The sequence below is a fragment of the Lactuca virosa genome, chromosome 7 (genome assembly GCF_052849685.1).
Source record: "Lactuca virosa cultivar CGN04683 chromosome 7, Lactuca_virosa_CGN04683_v6, whole genome shotgun sequence".
Classification (NCBI taxonomy): Eukaryota; Viridiplantae; Streptophyta; class Magnoliopsida; order Asterales; family Asteraceae; genus Lactuca; species Lactuca virosa.
The window spans coordinates 42670227-42686020 of NC_136432.1; the positions used below are offsets into that span (position 1 = coordinate 42670227).

Sequence of the window (15794 nt, forward strand, 5' to 3'; positions counted from 1 at the left end):
AAAGAATTACTACCAACTATGACCACACCTCAAATTGAGGTGGTTACAAAAGCAACAACTGATCAACCTCCTATTATCATAGAAGGACAAAGGGAGAATGTGGATAATGGTGGATTTGTAAAGACAACTGGAACTACTTCTGTGGAAAACAAGGGAGATTATGTGTATAAAACTTCTATTTATTGTAAACCGAAGGAGTTTGTAGGAACTATGGATCCTGTGGTTGTTATGACATAGTTGACCCACACCGAAAATATATTTCGTACCAGCAAGTGTAAAGAAGAAAATAAAGTGGAATTTGTTACAAATATGCTCGTAAGGGATGCTCATTATTGGTGGGATATGGTTTCTAGTACCCTGGGAAGAGTTTGACTCGTACGTTGACTTATGCACAGTTTCGAGCTAAATTTGAAGAAGATTATTGCTCTCCTATTGTTATGAGACAGATAGAAGAAGAGTTTATGCACTCGCAATAAGGATCAAAGATAGTGCAACAATATACTGTTGAATTTAATAAAAAGGCTTGATTTGCTCGTTACCAGGTAGATACTGAAGCTAAAAGGATGGATCGTTACACCTTGAGACTCGTGACAAGAATTTATGAGTTTTTTCAAATAAACTCTTATAGTACCTTTCTTCAGTTAGTGGATTTTGCTCATAAATGAGAAATTAAACTTAAACGACAAGATGTAGTAAAAGAAGGTGATTCATCAAAACACAAATAGGAAAGTAGGTGGGATGGAAAGCAAGGAACAAGTTCAAAAAGCCTCCCAGTTCGGGTATAAATGTGGAAAGAAGAGGAATATGACACGTGATTTTCGGGAATCAGTTCGGACTTGTAATCGTATATGTTATGGTTATAGTGAGAGTGGACATATTTATTCTGAATGCCCGAAGGCGTCAAAAGAAATACCAAAATGGGTTGGTCGGGGTGATAGAGGAAATCCTCGGGAGGAAAGAAAGACAGATGTTGTGATAGGTACCTTCACTTTAAATTCACTCCCGGTTTATGTGATATTTGAGTATGGTGTAACATGTTCCTTTGTATTTGTTAAATTTGCTTCTCATTTAACAACACAATTAACCCCGAAAAATGAGCATATTTTAGTAGAAGTTTTAGACGGGAGATATGTATTGGTAAATGAGGAATATCATGAGTGTCGACTTGGGATTTACGGGACCGAATTCCTTATAAATCTTAAACCGATCACTACCAGAGAAATTTGATATTATCGTGGGTATGGATTGGTTGTCCCCCAATAATTCCCAAACTACGTGTAATCAACAAGTTTTATTGTTGATTCCCCCAAAAAGTCTTTAATTATGATTTGAGATGCAAGAAGAGGTGAAGAAGTTCATGTGATTTCAATGGCAAAGGCTCAAAAAAGTTTCAACAAGGGTGGTATATTATATATAGCGCATGTAAGTAAAATTGATTCTAAAAAGATTATTGGTGAAGTAGAAATAGTAAAAGATTCTCAAGATGTAATTTCGGATGAACTGTCGGGATTACCTCCCAGATCGTCAGATTGAGTTACTATAGACTTGATACCTGGCGATGAACCTATTGCTCATTCACAGTATCGTTTCGCACCTTCATAGATGAAAGAATTGATGGTACAACTATAAGAACTATTAAATAGTGGTTTCATTCGACCTAGCACATCTTCATGGGATGCTCCTATTCTTTTTGTCCAAAGGAAGGACGGTACGATGCGAATGTGTATAGATTATCATGAACCGAATAATGTTACAATTAAAAATCGATACCCGTTGTCGCGGATAGATGATCTTTTTGATTAATTAAAAGAAGTTTTATACTTCTCGAAGGTATATTTGAGATCAGGATGTCATCAATTGAAGGTGAAAGAATCCAATGTTCTAAAAATAACATTTCGGACCCGATATGGTCACTATGAATTCCTTGTAATTTTGTTTGAATTGACAATCGCCCCTACTGCCTTTATGAATTTGATGAACCGGGTATGTCGACCATTTTTAGATAAGTTTTTTATCACTTTTATTGATGATATTCTAATCTATTCGAAGAGTCGGGAAGAGAAATTATATGCAAAATTTTCAAAGTGTGAAATTTGGTTGAAAGAAGTCTAATTCCTTGGGCATGTCATTGGAAAAGAAGGCATTAAAGTTGATCCAAAAAAATTGAAGCCGTAATGAGATGGGAGCCACCGATGAATCTGTAAGGTCACACATTATGATCTGATGAGTCAAAAACTATACAAGCTATTTGTCAGCGTCAACATATACATCCATCAACACAAACATATCAAGTCCATCAGTTTCAACGTGTAGTCAGCACTTAGTATTGTTATTCTATGTAATATTTTGTATATTAGGCAATGATATAGATACGTATAGAATAGATAGCAGATCCAATATTCTTGTGATGAGGATCGATTCTTAGTATAGATTAGATGCAATCCCTTCAATCAAGGGATATACTTGTATATATTAGTATATAATCAACATTAGGGTAAACCGTAATGTTGAGTTCGTCTTGGTGACTGTCTTTGTAACAAACCATCTTCTTATTGAAGACAAACCCTTTCTTGGTGAAAGACAATTTGGAGAACTCCATATGTTATTTACTTTATGTTCTTTGTTTTCTTAGATCAATTTACTTTTTTTCTTTATACTTGAAGTGTATCCGATCTATACAAACCTTCAATTGGTATCAGAGCAGGTTTTTGATACACTCAAGTAATCATGTCGACCTCTTTCAATCCAAAATCAACTGTCTGCAACAAGATCCCTTCGTTTGATGAACACAACTTCTCTGCTTGGAAATCAAAGGCCATGGAAGCTCTCGAGTTCGTGGACTTTGATATGCTCGACATCATCAACAAAGCTCATGTCGCCGCTATGCATCAATCATCCAATGATGGTGCATCTGGTAGTAAGATGAAAGGGAAATATGTGCCTGGATATAACAAGGAAGAGAAAAGGGTGCTGAATGTCGATGTAAAGGCGAGAATTGCTATTGGAAACTCACTCCCTTATTTTGTCTATCGTTTGGTTCAAAACTGTTCAACCGCTCAAGCGATGATGATTACAATATCATCTTCTTTTGAAAAGGAAAACTCCTCAGATGATGAAGGTATGTGTCTCATGGCCCAGATCATTAAATCTCTCGCTGGCACTTCAATTGACAGCGATGGGACTCTTGACGCTGATCTTTCTCAAGCTGTTGCATACCTTAAGATAGAATGGGACGCTACATCAGCGTATCAGGTAAAAAATCCCGTTAACTACTCTTATGTCGAAAACATAAAAAAAATGACATGATTGATCAATTACGTTTCGACTTATTGGTATTAAATAAAGAAAGATCTTCTCTCATTTTTGAGTTAAAGAAAATAAAATAAAAACTCTCTTTTTTTTTGAAAAATCTCTTTCTATATTAAAAAAGGAAAACACATCTATCTCGCTGACCAATAACTTTCTTCACACTGAAAAATAGAAAGTTTTTGATCACGCTAGATGCATTCAACTTATTTTGAAAAATTGGGGCTCTTCTCACTTTAATGTCACAAGAATTATTAATGTTCATATTCCAGATCAGTGTGAGAAAATTCTTAGAGGCGATATAGAAGGTGTTGTTTCCTTAACCAAAGTTGTTGAGACTAAACAAAGCTTCTATAAAGCTGACTGTTTAAAAGAAGATTTTAAGAATAGATTTGTGAGCTCTTATTTTATCAATCAAACTTTAATTGATACCCACTGCTCCATTGATTCTAACGGTATCACCAAATGTGTTTCTTGATTATTTTCTCTTGATCTTTCTCATCAAACTTCTCACCGTGATTATGTTCTTCCCTCTGCTAAGATTTTGTTAAATCTTCCTATATGCAATGGTGAAGTTTATTCAGTAAACGAAATTCTTAGCAGTTTTCCTCAGTGCTCCGTTAGCAATTCTAAACCTGAAGATCAATCAAAGTCCTCTACTTCTAATGACTCCTTAATGATTTATGAGACCCATGACAAGGTATCATCTGAGAATACCATCGATGACATTCCTTGTTCCAGAACTAAAACAAGAACTCTTAAATCAAATTGTCAAAGTTCTTTGGATTCAACAGTTGAAAAGAAATAAAAAACTATTATTAAAGGAAAGAATCCTAGAATCAAAGTTTGTTATCGATGTGGCGATGTTTCTCACAAAGTCAGCGGGTGCACTTTTGAAAAGAACTTCGTTCGCACTGACAACATCATGACTCGTAATGATAAGTGGATCAAAAAGGGAAACTCGTTGAACTGTCTCCCTGATGATTTGTTGGGTATTTAGTGTTACGTGTTTATGGGCTTTTTGTATAGTCTATTTGTATCCGGGTTGGGCCTGTCCACCCGTCATTTACTTTTAGAGTTGTACTATTTAAGCTGCATGCATGCATCGTGTATTAGTTAATCGTGTCATTATAAACCCTACATAGCCTCTACAGTAGCAGTTCTTTATCGATCTCTTCTGAGGCTGTGACTTTTAATCATTCGACACATTCTTGCTTTATATTCTGTGTTTGATTGCTTTTTCCTGTTTGAATCTATTCGATCTATAGAGTTTTAATCTCAACTATTGGTATCAAAGTAGGAGACTGTGTAATCTATACGCATCTCTTCTGTTAAAGAGTTTTTAGGGTTTCCGCTATTATTGAATCTGGTTCAGCCGTTATCATTGTTATTGACGCTGATATTTGATCTTAATATTACCCAAAAGCAATTTTAGTTTACACATCTGATTCATACATGTTTTAATCGATCTTTAAACATGTCATACGATTCTCGCATTAACTCCATAAATATTTCAAGCATCACTGGATCTACAACTAGAATCCCTATTCTTTTCCCCAGTGATTATGAAGTGTGGGCGTTACACTTTGAAGATTACGTCCTAGGGCTTGAAGACAATGGCTATCTGATATGGGAAGCCATTACTGTCTAGAAGTTTGCTCATACAGGAACAAGAAGAGAAATCAAAACTCAAGCCGACTACAACAAGCTTCTTCTTGATGTAAAAGACATACCACAAGATGAGAAGGATAAGCTGATAAGCAACGTTAAAGAGATGAGGATCATCAGGTTTGATTTGCTACCAGACACTTATTGTTTGGTGAGTTCATGCGACACAGCAAAAGCCACCTGGGATAGTCTCAAGGAACTATACTCAAGTGATGTTGATCTTGAGCATTCTACTCAAACTCTACTGCTTTCAGAGTTTGGAGCCTTTGTACAAAAGCCTGAAGAGAGTCTAGATCAAACTTTCAATCGCTATAATCATCTTCTCAGTAGGATGATGAAGCACAAGATTGGACATGAACTAATTGATAAAAAAGTCACATTAATGAACGGGCTAAGATCTAAATGGAAGGCCGTAGTTTCTACCGTAAAAGAACATGAGCAGTTCAAGAATTACACGTTGGCAAAGCTTGTTGGAATATTGAGGTCACATAAAGATGAAGTGACGAAAGAGGGGAATTTAGTTTCTGGGATGGGATCACTGGCCCTTGTTGCAAAGGGTAAAAAGGTTGTAAATGATGATGGTTCGGAATCTGATCTCTCCGATTGTGAACTTTCTAAGGAAGAATTTGCTTTGATGGTGTCTAATCTAAAGAAATTTGCAAAGAAGAACTTTAGTCGCAATAAAAACCGAAACTGGCAGGGCAGTTATAGCTCTGAAAACGTAAAGGAGGAGAGTGCGAATAACTCTCAGAAAGAAGAAGCGAAGAAGGATAAAAAGCTTGTGGGAGACTCCGGCTATGATTTTAATTACTTACATGGCAAAAACCATCTAGCCAAGGAATGCATGCTGAGAAGAAGGAATGAGAAGAAGGAAGGAGAGGATGACAAGACATACTGTCTCCGAAAGCTGGAGGAGATTAAAAAGAATAAGAACGCTGATAACACCATGACTTCTTTGATTGTGCAGGAAAACGAAGCTGAAGATGAGTTTGGCAGAGTCGAGGTCTGGTCGACTGACTCTGAAGATGAAGAGGTTCACAGACCTACTCATGGAAAGAGCTTCGTGGCGAAGGATGAAGTTTTGCAGTTTAATGGAAGGTGTTTGATGGTTACCAATGAAGTGTCAGAGATGAGGGGTTATGCAATTGATGGTGGACGTAGCGCTCATAGCTGTTTCGCTGCGAAACCAGTTCTTGAGCAGATAAGCGAGTGCGAGCAGGTGATCAACAAGGTAAACTCTATTCTTGACTCTCTGAATATACCTATGTCTAGATATGAAACTGAATTGAACTACTTAAAATACATATTTTTAAGTTTCAGTGATAGTCTAAAACAAACTTGTTTAACAAATTCTAACTTAACCGATCAACTCGGCAGGGTTTCTTCAAAGAGTGAAGAGAGGCGCATGTGGATTCAAAAATTGGAGTTAGATTTGTCTAGATCTAGGGATGAGTTAATTTATTTGCAGAGAGATAATTTAGGTCTTTTAAAAACAACATAATATTTTTTGTTTGATTGCCAAAAGACTCTATTTTAATATCACCCAGTTACATCTTGATTGTGAGATTAGAAAGAAAATTCACAAGATGATTTTTCCCTTTCTCGAGTTAAAAGAGGACGAAATCGACGCAGAGTGTTACAGGTGAGAATCTATCGTTTCATCTGACGAAGTTTTAGATGCATACAAAATAGGACTGGACAAAATCGAATCTTATATACAGTCCAAAGACCACAAAAACATGCTTAAACAACTTTTGGATGAAAAAGACAAAGAGCAAATTAAATCCGAAACTGTACAGAAGTTTGACTCATTAAGCACCAAGTTGAGTTCAGAAAATAAACTTGATGTTGAAAACTTTTCTGAATTTGACGATGACAGTGATATGAGTGAAATCTCTGTGGAGGATGAGGTTGATTGTTCTGAATTTGTCAAAAACGAACCTGAACCTGCGAAAGTCTTAATTTCTGAAAATTCAGTTGAATTTGCACGTTTTTCTCATGTTAAATCTAAAATTTTAGGAGAAAAAGCAACTAATTTTCCAAAGGTTCAAATTGTTCCCAATAAAGTTTTCGCAACTAAGGGACTGAATAAAAATAAAACAGTATAATTAACGTCCATAGTTGAAGACGACAATAAAGATGGTTGCGATGAGTTTTTCTGGTCAGCTCCAATCGATAATGTAAACGAAACCAAAGGTCTATCTGAAATGACCTCTTGGAAAACATAGAGCAGGTGCGTAGCAGAGCCGTTGAACAAGGTTAATTCAAGCTACGAAAAAGGGATTCCAAGTGGAACTAAGAACGTTCCAAAAGACACATCGTTTATTCGGACCGAAACCCCTCCCAGAAAGCCAAAACCTAGGGCTAGTATTCACAAATCCTCTGAGCAGTTCGCAGCTCAAAAACACCAAAGGAATTCTAGATATAACAAAAATCTCAAGGAAAGAAAGCAGTTCTGGCAATCTAAGAATCCCAACTTTGTTCATAAAGAAAAATTCAATCCAAATGCGAAAGTCTCTTTACATGCGAACCCTAGGAGTTTTTCACGAAGTCAGAATTTTTAACGAAATCAGTCTCAATAGGTTTCGAATCAAAAAGTTTTACAAAAACCATCCTTTTTAAATCATGCAAAACCTGTGCAGAAAACCAAATCTCACTTCTCTCCTAACACGAATGCTTCACATTCAGCCAAGACATCGCAGGATGTTAAAGGCAAAGGAAAGATAGTTTTGGAGCCTAAAATTCCTCTCAAAAGATCCGAAACTAATCCCAAGATAGTTGAGAAGAAAATTGTCAAACAACAGATCCATAATAAGCAAAGGAAAATATCCTCTAAGGATAAGAACCTAAAAGATAATAGGATCATAGTTTTTCAAATTAAAAGAAAAGATAGCACCACGTTGGTCAAAAGATCTTACTTAGTTGATGTTGCTATTACTTTTCCCGTGAAAACCTCACGAGGGCCCAAACAACTTTGGGTTCCTAAATCTTGTTGATTTTCGCAGGTAATACGTGACGAGAAGTTTAACTCTGAATGGTATATCAACAGTGGCTGCTCGCATCACATTTCAGGAAGAAAGGAAAACGAGAGTTTAGAGAACTAAAGGATGGAGGAAGAGTGAAATTCGGCAACAATTCACTTGGCGAAATCAAGGGTTATGGGATGATAATAAATGAAGAGTTTTCAATTCGCAAGGTTGCGTATGTGGAAGGACTGCAACATAATCTCATTAGTGTTTCGCAGTTGATGGTGGGTACAGGATTAAAAGTTTCATTCGACGACGAAGGATAAAAAATTATTGAAAAGGCAACCAAAAATTTTCTATTAAAGTCAAAGAGAAAAGGAGAAATGTATCCCCTCAATCTGAACCCCATCAAAGGGAAGCATGCAATTTGCTAACTTACAAAAGCTCCACTGATGATAGCTGGCTATGGCACCAAAGACTCTCGCATCTCAATTTCAAAGACATCAACAAGCTTGTTCTTGGTGATCATGTGCGAAGGCTTCTTGTCCTAAAGTATTATAAAGAACATATTTATGCAGCCTGTGAAATGGGGAAACAGAGCAGGAAGAGTCATCCAACGATTGTGAATACGAAAGTCATAGAGCCACTTGAACTTTTGCATATAGACCTTTCTGGTCTTTCTGCAATTGAAAGCATTGGCGGTAACATATATATTCTCGTAATTGTAGATGATTTTTCCAGATTCACTTGGGTGCATTTTCTTAAGCAGAAATCAAAAGCCACTCCAAAGCTCAAGGATTTTATAAAGCAGATTGAGATACAACTGCGAAAGCTGGTTCGTAAAATTCGCAGTGACAATGGTCTGGAATTCAAAAACCAAGCGTTTGAGGAATTTCTGACTGCGAAAGTAGTAACTCATAATTTTGTAGCTCCTTACACTCCTCAACAAAACGGGGTTGTCGAAAGACGAAACCGCTCGTTGCGCGAGGCTGCGAGAACTATGCTATCATTCGCGAATCTGCCGCTTTACTTCTGGGCGGATGCGATAGGAACTGCATGCTTTACCCAAAACCGATCTATTATCAATAAGCGATTTTCTGTCACGCCATATGAGATTATAAATAATCGAAAACCTAATGTCAAGTTTTTCCGTGTTTTTGGTTCCAGATGCTTTATCTTCAATTGTAGTAGTTGTGTAATCGAGTATGATATATAGAATCAGAGTGATATGAAAATGATGAACAAAAGATCTAAATATAATCTATATGGCTCGATTATGCTTTCAATGAGTACAGAGTGAATAGACAAGTACAGGAAATTTCTTATCTAACTCTAGTACCGAACACCTATTTATAGTGAATAGAAAGCATACAAAAAATATAAGGGCGTAGACATGAAAAGCTTCGCCACTAAAGTACCCTTATAATAAAGTTACAAACTAACGAAACTATCCCTTGACCTTCGACACCTCACAACTAACTTCGACATCAACATTCTCCCCCTTTGTGAGAAGTGTCGAACCTAGGTCATTAACATCTGGATAGCTTGATGCATTGTACTCCGAATCTTCGCATACCAATTCATCACCTTCTTCAATTCAACCTTATCTGCTTCATTGTTCTTCTTACAGTTATTCATACAAATAATTAAGTTCATATACTGTGTTGTAGTATATCTTTCGACATCACATGCTTGGAACAAAAACTTTGTCTTCCTTCCCTACTTGCTTTTACCAACAAAGATTATCCCAAGTGGCTTCAGACAAATTTCTCCATCATCTTAAGGTTGCAAATCGAATTTACTCTTCAATAATGATTTAGGTACAATAATCTCTTTACCCAATGTCAAAGCTAATTCGACATATGTCAAGGCTAGACAATCGTAATAATTGTCGATGAATAGCTTGATGTGAGCATGTAACAGCTGGACTTCCAGGTATATTGTTTATTTATTTAATTATTTTGAGGACTATTGAGCTACTCGACGAGTCGGTGCTACAAATCGTAGAGTAGAGTCGCGATGTGCCACGTGGGATTAATGACCTACTCGACGAGACCAAGAGCCGACTCGCCGAGTAGACTCTGTGATGAGAAACCCTAAATCCCCGGGTTTGGGGCCTATTTAAGGGCACTTATAGCCTCATTTGCGGCTATATTTCCCTGAGAGTACACCCTAATTAGTCCGTGAGCTTAGAGAGAGAGTTTTGAGCTAACCTTAAGTGTTTGGTGCATCTTTTGAAGAGAAGAGAAGGATTCCAAGCCAAGGGACAAGAAGGAGTTTCTAGATCCGTGGCTATTTCACCTTAGAGCTTCTGGGAAACGTATAAAGCTTGCACCTTTCTCATTTTGTTGAGTAGATCTCATGATTTTGGGAGTTTAGGGCTTTTTCTATCTAAAATAAGGACCTAGAGTGTTTTAAGTTCATATAGAGGTTTGGACTTCAGATCTGTAGCATGTGAGGTCCCTAGAGTCCAAAAGTCCCTGCTTTATTCAGCCATAATAATGATCTTGAGTGAAAAACTCTTTTTAAGGTATGTTTTGGCATTTCAATCCCTAAGTGCCATGCATGGACGTAAAGCCTGTGCCTTTACGTGATAAACTAGCCTTAAGAGTGTAGATCTAGAGTTTGGGAAGGTTTTCTGCCTTGAAATCGTCTGAATGAGAAAAGAGTCTGAATGGACTCGCCAAGTCGAGGAGCCGACTCGACGAGTCGGTTAGGGTTTGCCCCGATGAGCTGGTTATGCTGTAACTCGGAGAGTTAGGGGTTAACTCGACGAGCTGGACCTTCACGAAGACTTCTTAGGGACGACTGGACTCGACGAGTCACAAGAGTGCACTCGGCGAGTCAGGTCAAACTAGGACTGTTGACTCGAGATTGACTTCTGTTGACTTTAGGGTTTGGTCAACATAAGTAATGGAGACAATGGAGGGGTAAAATGGTCTTTTACCCATTCCAAGAGTTAGAGATAATGAGAGAGCAAACTTTGGTGTATTTGAGTATGAGTGGAGTATTGATTAGAGATACTTATCCAATGTGTTAGGCGGAAGCTAGTTCTAGATTCCCGAGTACGAGACTTTTACTTGCTAGCTTACGAGGTGAGTCTTCTCACTATACTTACCAAGAGTGGTATCCTTGTGTGATTGAGCTGTCTTATGTACTTATCTGTGTTTTGTGATATTCTGCATTATGTCTTTGTGATTTATGCTGAATATTGTTTTTATGAGCTTATTGAGTTGGGGTCGGAGGGTCCCACTGAGACACATTGACCGGAGGGTCTTATTGAGTTATGGCCTAAAGTGGCTAATGAGTTGTGTGTGGTATTTTGCGGAAACTCAGTAATCTTTGTGCTTACCGTGTTATGTGTTATGTGTTATGTGTTTCAGGTACTTCTCAAGATCACGGGAAGGCGCCGGCTTGATTATACACACATCAAATATTTAGTTATGATTGAGAGGATCCTGGAGTTTTATATACAGTTTTTGGACATGAGTTTTGATGATTTGACATTGTGACACTTTGTGGTTTAATGATTGGAATAAATGTGTTTTGAAATTGAAAATTTTGGTTGAAAATTTACGTTGTTACAAGTTGGTATCAGAGCCTTGGTTTGAGGGATTCGGATGCACCTCCGGGTGTGTTTGGACTCAAACTGAGGATTTGAGAAGAATTTTCAAAAGAAAAGAATTTTTCCAAAACGAGAACGAGTTTCAAGAGAAAACAAGTTGAAGCGGTGTGTACAATCAGCCAAAGCCCGAACGGTGATTTCCCAAAATACCCTTACTTTTGTGTTATAAGATATTTATGAGATATTTTGTTAAGATTGCATTCTAGAGGATAGGCTAGGTATTTCATAATCTAGGGCTAAAGTTGCCCGATTTGTGATGCCTTAGCCTAGGAGATATTTTGATCCGTATTATCTGTTATTTGCTTGAGTATGTGCTGAGTTCTGAGTCGGGAGATGAGCTAGGAAAAGATACTTAGATGAGCTTAAGAGAGGGGTCTACTGAGAGAGTAGCTTGTGATTCGTGAGATATAGAGTATTTGTGAATTAGAATCCTAGGAGGAAGACTTAGGGTGACTACAGGTGGGGGTGTGGAAGGTAGTATTTGGCCCGTACTACCGAAAGCACCTGGTCTGTGTCAAATCCAAGTAAGAATCCTTAGGATGCTAAGGAGCACGTAGGGATGAGTAGTCGAGTGTGAGTATGCTCGAGCGAGTATCTGATGTTTTTGTGTTGTGTTTCAGAGACATCATGGTAGGTACACGCCACACCCCAGAGAGCAGTGGAGTCAGCGATGATGAGATTCACAGGATGATTCACGACGAGGTGGCCGCAACCATATGGGAGGCTATTCCGGAGATGTTTGGGTATATTAAGACCACTTTGATTGAGACGTTTGACGAGCGATATGCTGCAGATTCTGAGGCGGCTGCTGCTGCAGCCACCGCAACTGTCGCTTCTGCCAGACCACAGGGAGGTGACTCGTTGCTGTACCTGGAGTTCAGCAACACGATGCCACCAGAGTTTGATGGGACTTAGGATCTGATTGCTGCGATGAGATGGATCTCTACTATCGAGGGATGTTTCTACACTTGTTCATGCCCAGAGCATTTGAGGGTACGGTTCGCGCTGAACCAGCTTCGCTTGGGAGCGAAGGACTGGTGAAAGTTTGTAACGGCTAGTTTTACTCCTACAGAGCATGCTGCAATAAATTGGGAGAGGTTTGCTGTGATGCTTCGAGATGAGTATGTTTCCCCAGTGGAGAGGGAATGGTACAGAGTCGGTGATTGTGATTACGCGGATGTTTCACGAGAGGGCGTTGTTTTGCCTTGAGCATGTGTCGACTGAGCAGGCACGCATGATCCGGTACTTGAGCATTATGAGGAGGGATATTCGAGAGTTCGTGGCGAACTCGTCTTATTTGACATTTGCTGAAATTCAGGCAAATTCCAGGAGGAGGGAGATCGAGCTGGAGACTCGGGCGAGGGAGGATGCGGAGTCTCAGGGGAGAGACCGGTGGCCGGCACAGTCGCAGCCGACAACCAAGCGAGCTAAGCCCACTGATTCGAGATCAGGAGGCCAGAAGGGCCGCACTTGTGGCAAGTGCGGCAAGAGTCATGAGGGATCTTGCCGGGTGGGGATTTGCTACAAATGTGGCAAGGAGGGGCACATGGCGAAGGATTGCCCCAATGGATTTGCAGTCTGTTTCCACTGCAATCAGACCGACCATCGGAAGGCCGAGTGCCCTGATCTTGTTCAGGGATCAGCCCAGGGTTCCGCTCCTGCTGCTTTGGGTGCTATTGACGTTCGGCCGGTGAAGGCCGAGGTTCCAAAGGCTTGTGGAAGAGCTTTTCAGTTGACAGCGGAGGAGGTCCGCGCAGCACCTGATGTCGTCGCTGATACGTATTTCCTTATTTATTTATTCTGAGATTTATTGTGCTTATTTTGTGCTATATCTAGGTACATTTCTTGTGAGTTCTGTACCTGCTTTAGTGTTATTTGACTCGGGTGCGAGTCGATCCTTCGTGTCTTTAGCCTTTAGTCATCACATCGGTATCCAGCGTGAGGCGTTGAGTCGACCTCTGAGGGTTTCTATAGCAGATGAGCATGCAGTTTTTGCTACCGATGTATTCCGAGGATATGTGCTGGAGATTTTTGGTGTCGAGTTTCCGATTGACCTGGTAGCGATCGCGATGGGTGATGTCTGTGTCATCGTGGGTATGGATTGGTTGAGCCGCTTTGGAGCAGTGATCGACTGCGAGCGTCAGTTGGTGACTATACGAGACCCTAGTGGAGGAGTGCTTACAGTGTATGGCGAGGGTGCCAGATCTGGGTCAGCTTTCTGCTCTGCTGCTAGCGCAAGGCAGAGTTTACAGTAGGGTTGTATGGGATTCTTGGCGTACGTGATGGATTCGCGGACAATGTCAGAGAGGCCGAGTTCTATCTCCGAGGTTCCGATAGTGTGCGAGTTTCCTGATGTTTTTCCCGAGGAGCTGCCAGGTGTGCCTCCCGAGAGGCAAGTGGAGTTTCAGATTGATTTGGTTCTGGGAGCGGCGCCTATCGCTTAGCGCCACCAGAGATGCAGGAGTTATCCTCACAGCTTCAGGAGCTACTGGCGAAGGGATTCATTCAACTGAGTAGCTCGCCGTGGGGAGCGCTGATCCTTTTTGTCAAGAAAAAGGATGGTTCACACCGGATGTGCATGGATTACCGGGAGTTGAACAAGTTGACGGTCAAAAATCATTATCCACTTCCAAGGATTGATGATTTATTCGATCACCTGCAGGGGGCATCTTGGTTTTCCAAGATTGATTTGAGATCCGGATATCACCAGATGAGAGTATGCGAGGAGGATATTCAGAAGACGACCTTTAGAAATCGTTATGGGCATTACGAGTTCGTGGTGATGCCTTTCGGGCTCACCAACGCACCGGCGACATTCATGGATCTCATGAACCGGGTGTGCATGCCTATGTTTGACCGGTCGGTGATCGTTTTCATCGACGATATCTTAGTATATTCGAGATCCATAGAGCAGCATGAGGAGCATCTGCGAGAGGTTCTTGGAGTTTAGAGGTCGGAGAGGCTGTATGCCAAATTCTCCAAGTGTGATTTCTGGTTACGAGAGGTCCAGCTCCTAGGACATCTCGTTAATCAAAACGGGATATTGGTCGATCCGGCCAAGATTGAAGCGATTATGCGATGGGAGGTGCCGAGATCCCCATCCCAGATCAGGAGTTTTCTGGGATTGGCCGACTACTATCGGAGATTTATCAGGGATTTCTCCAAGATTGTGGTTCCTCTCACCAAGTTGACCCGGAAGGGCGTTACTTTTGTTTGGGGACCTGAGCAGCATGCATCATTCGAGACTCTTCGCCAGAGATTGTGCGAAGCTCCAGTGTTAGCCCTTCCGGAGGGAGTAGAGGACTTTGTGGTCTATTGCGATGCGTCTGTCTCAGGGATGGGTGCAGTGTTGATGCAGAGGGGTCACATGATAGCATATGCGTCGAGGCCGCTGAGGCCTCACGAGACGAGGTATCCCACCCATCATTTGGAGTTGGAGGCGGTAGTGTTCGCCCTCAAGATTTGGCGCCACTATCTTTATGGTGTTCGGTGTAACATATACACGGACCACAAGAGCCTGAAGTATCTCATGGATCAGTCCAACCTAAATATGAGATAGAGGAGGTGGTTGGATGTGGTGAAAGATTATGACTGCGAGATCTTGTACCATCCGGGCAAGGCTAATGTGGTAGCTGACGCCGTGAGCCGTAGAGCAGAGAGTGCTCCGATCCGAGATGTGTGTATGAGGATGATAGTGATGAATCCAGTCTTAGATACCATTCGAGAGGCCCAGGTGGAGGCCGTGAGACCGGAGAACCACAAGAGGGAGCGGGTGATTGGGCAGGTGTCCGAGTTTACGATGGATAGTCGAGGGATTATGACTTTCCGAGGGCGGATTTGGGTGCCCTATACTGGCAGAACTCGCCATATTCTGATGGAGGAGGCGCATAGATCGAGATTCTCGATCCATCCAGGAGCCAATAAGATGTACTTGGACCTGAAGAGAGATTATTGGTGGCCCTTTAGGAAGAGGGACGTGGCGTGGGTAGTCGAGAGGTGCTTGACCTGTCGTCGGGTTAAGGCCGAGCATCAGCGTCCTCATGGCAAGTTGCAGCCACTACAGGTTCCCCAGTGGAAGTGGCAACAAATTTCCATGGATTTTATCACCAAATTGCCGAGGACCGCGCGAGGTGTCGACACGATTTGGGTAATTGTGGACCGGTTGACGAAGAGCACTCACTTCCTTCCTATTAGTGAGAGTTCTTCTGCAGAGAGACTGGCCGAGATAT

The 15794-nt window shown here is 40.7% G+C and overlaps 1 protein-coding gene across 1 annotated transcript; it reads left to right on the forward strand.

Moving 5' to 3' along the window:
- The first annotated feature begins 2727 nt into the window (after positions 1-2727).
- Positions 2728-9156, forward strand: LOC145126581 (uncharacterized). The gene is made up of 5 exons (XM_079061919.1): positions 2728-3252; positions 4958-6205; positions 7617-7919; positions 8024-8228; positions 8306-9156. The coding sequence occupies exons 1-5, from the start codon at positions 2728-2730 to the stop codon at positions 9154-9156; spliced, it is 3132 nt and encodes a 1043-aa protein (XP_078918045.1).
- The last annotated feature ends 6638 nt before the right edge of the window (positions 9157-15794 follow it).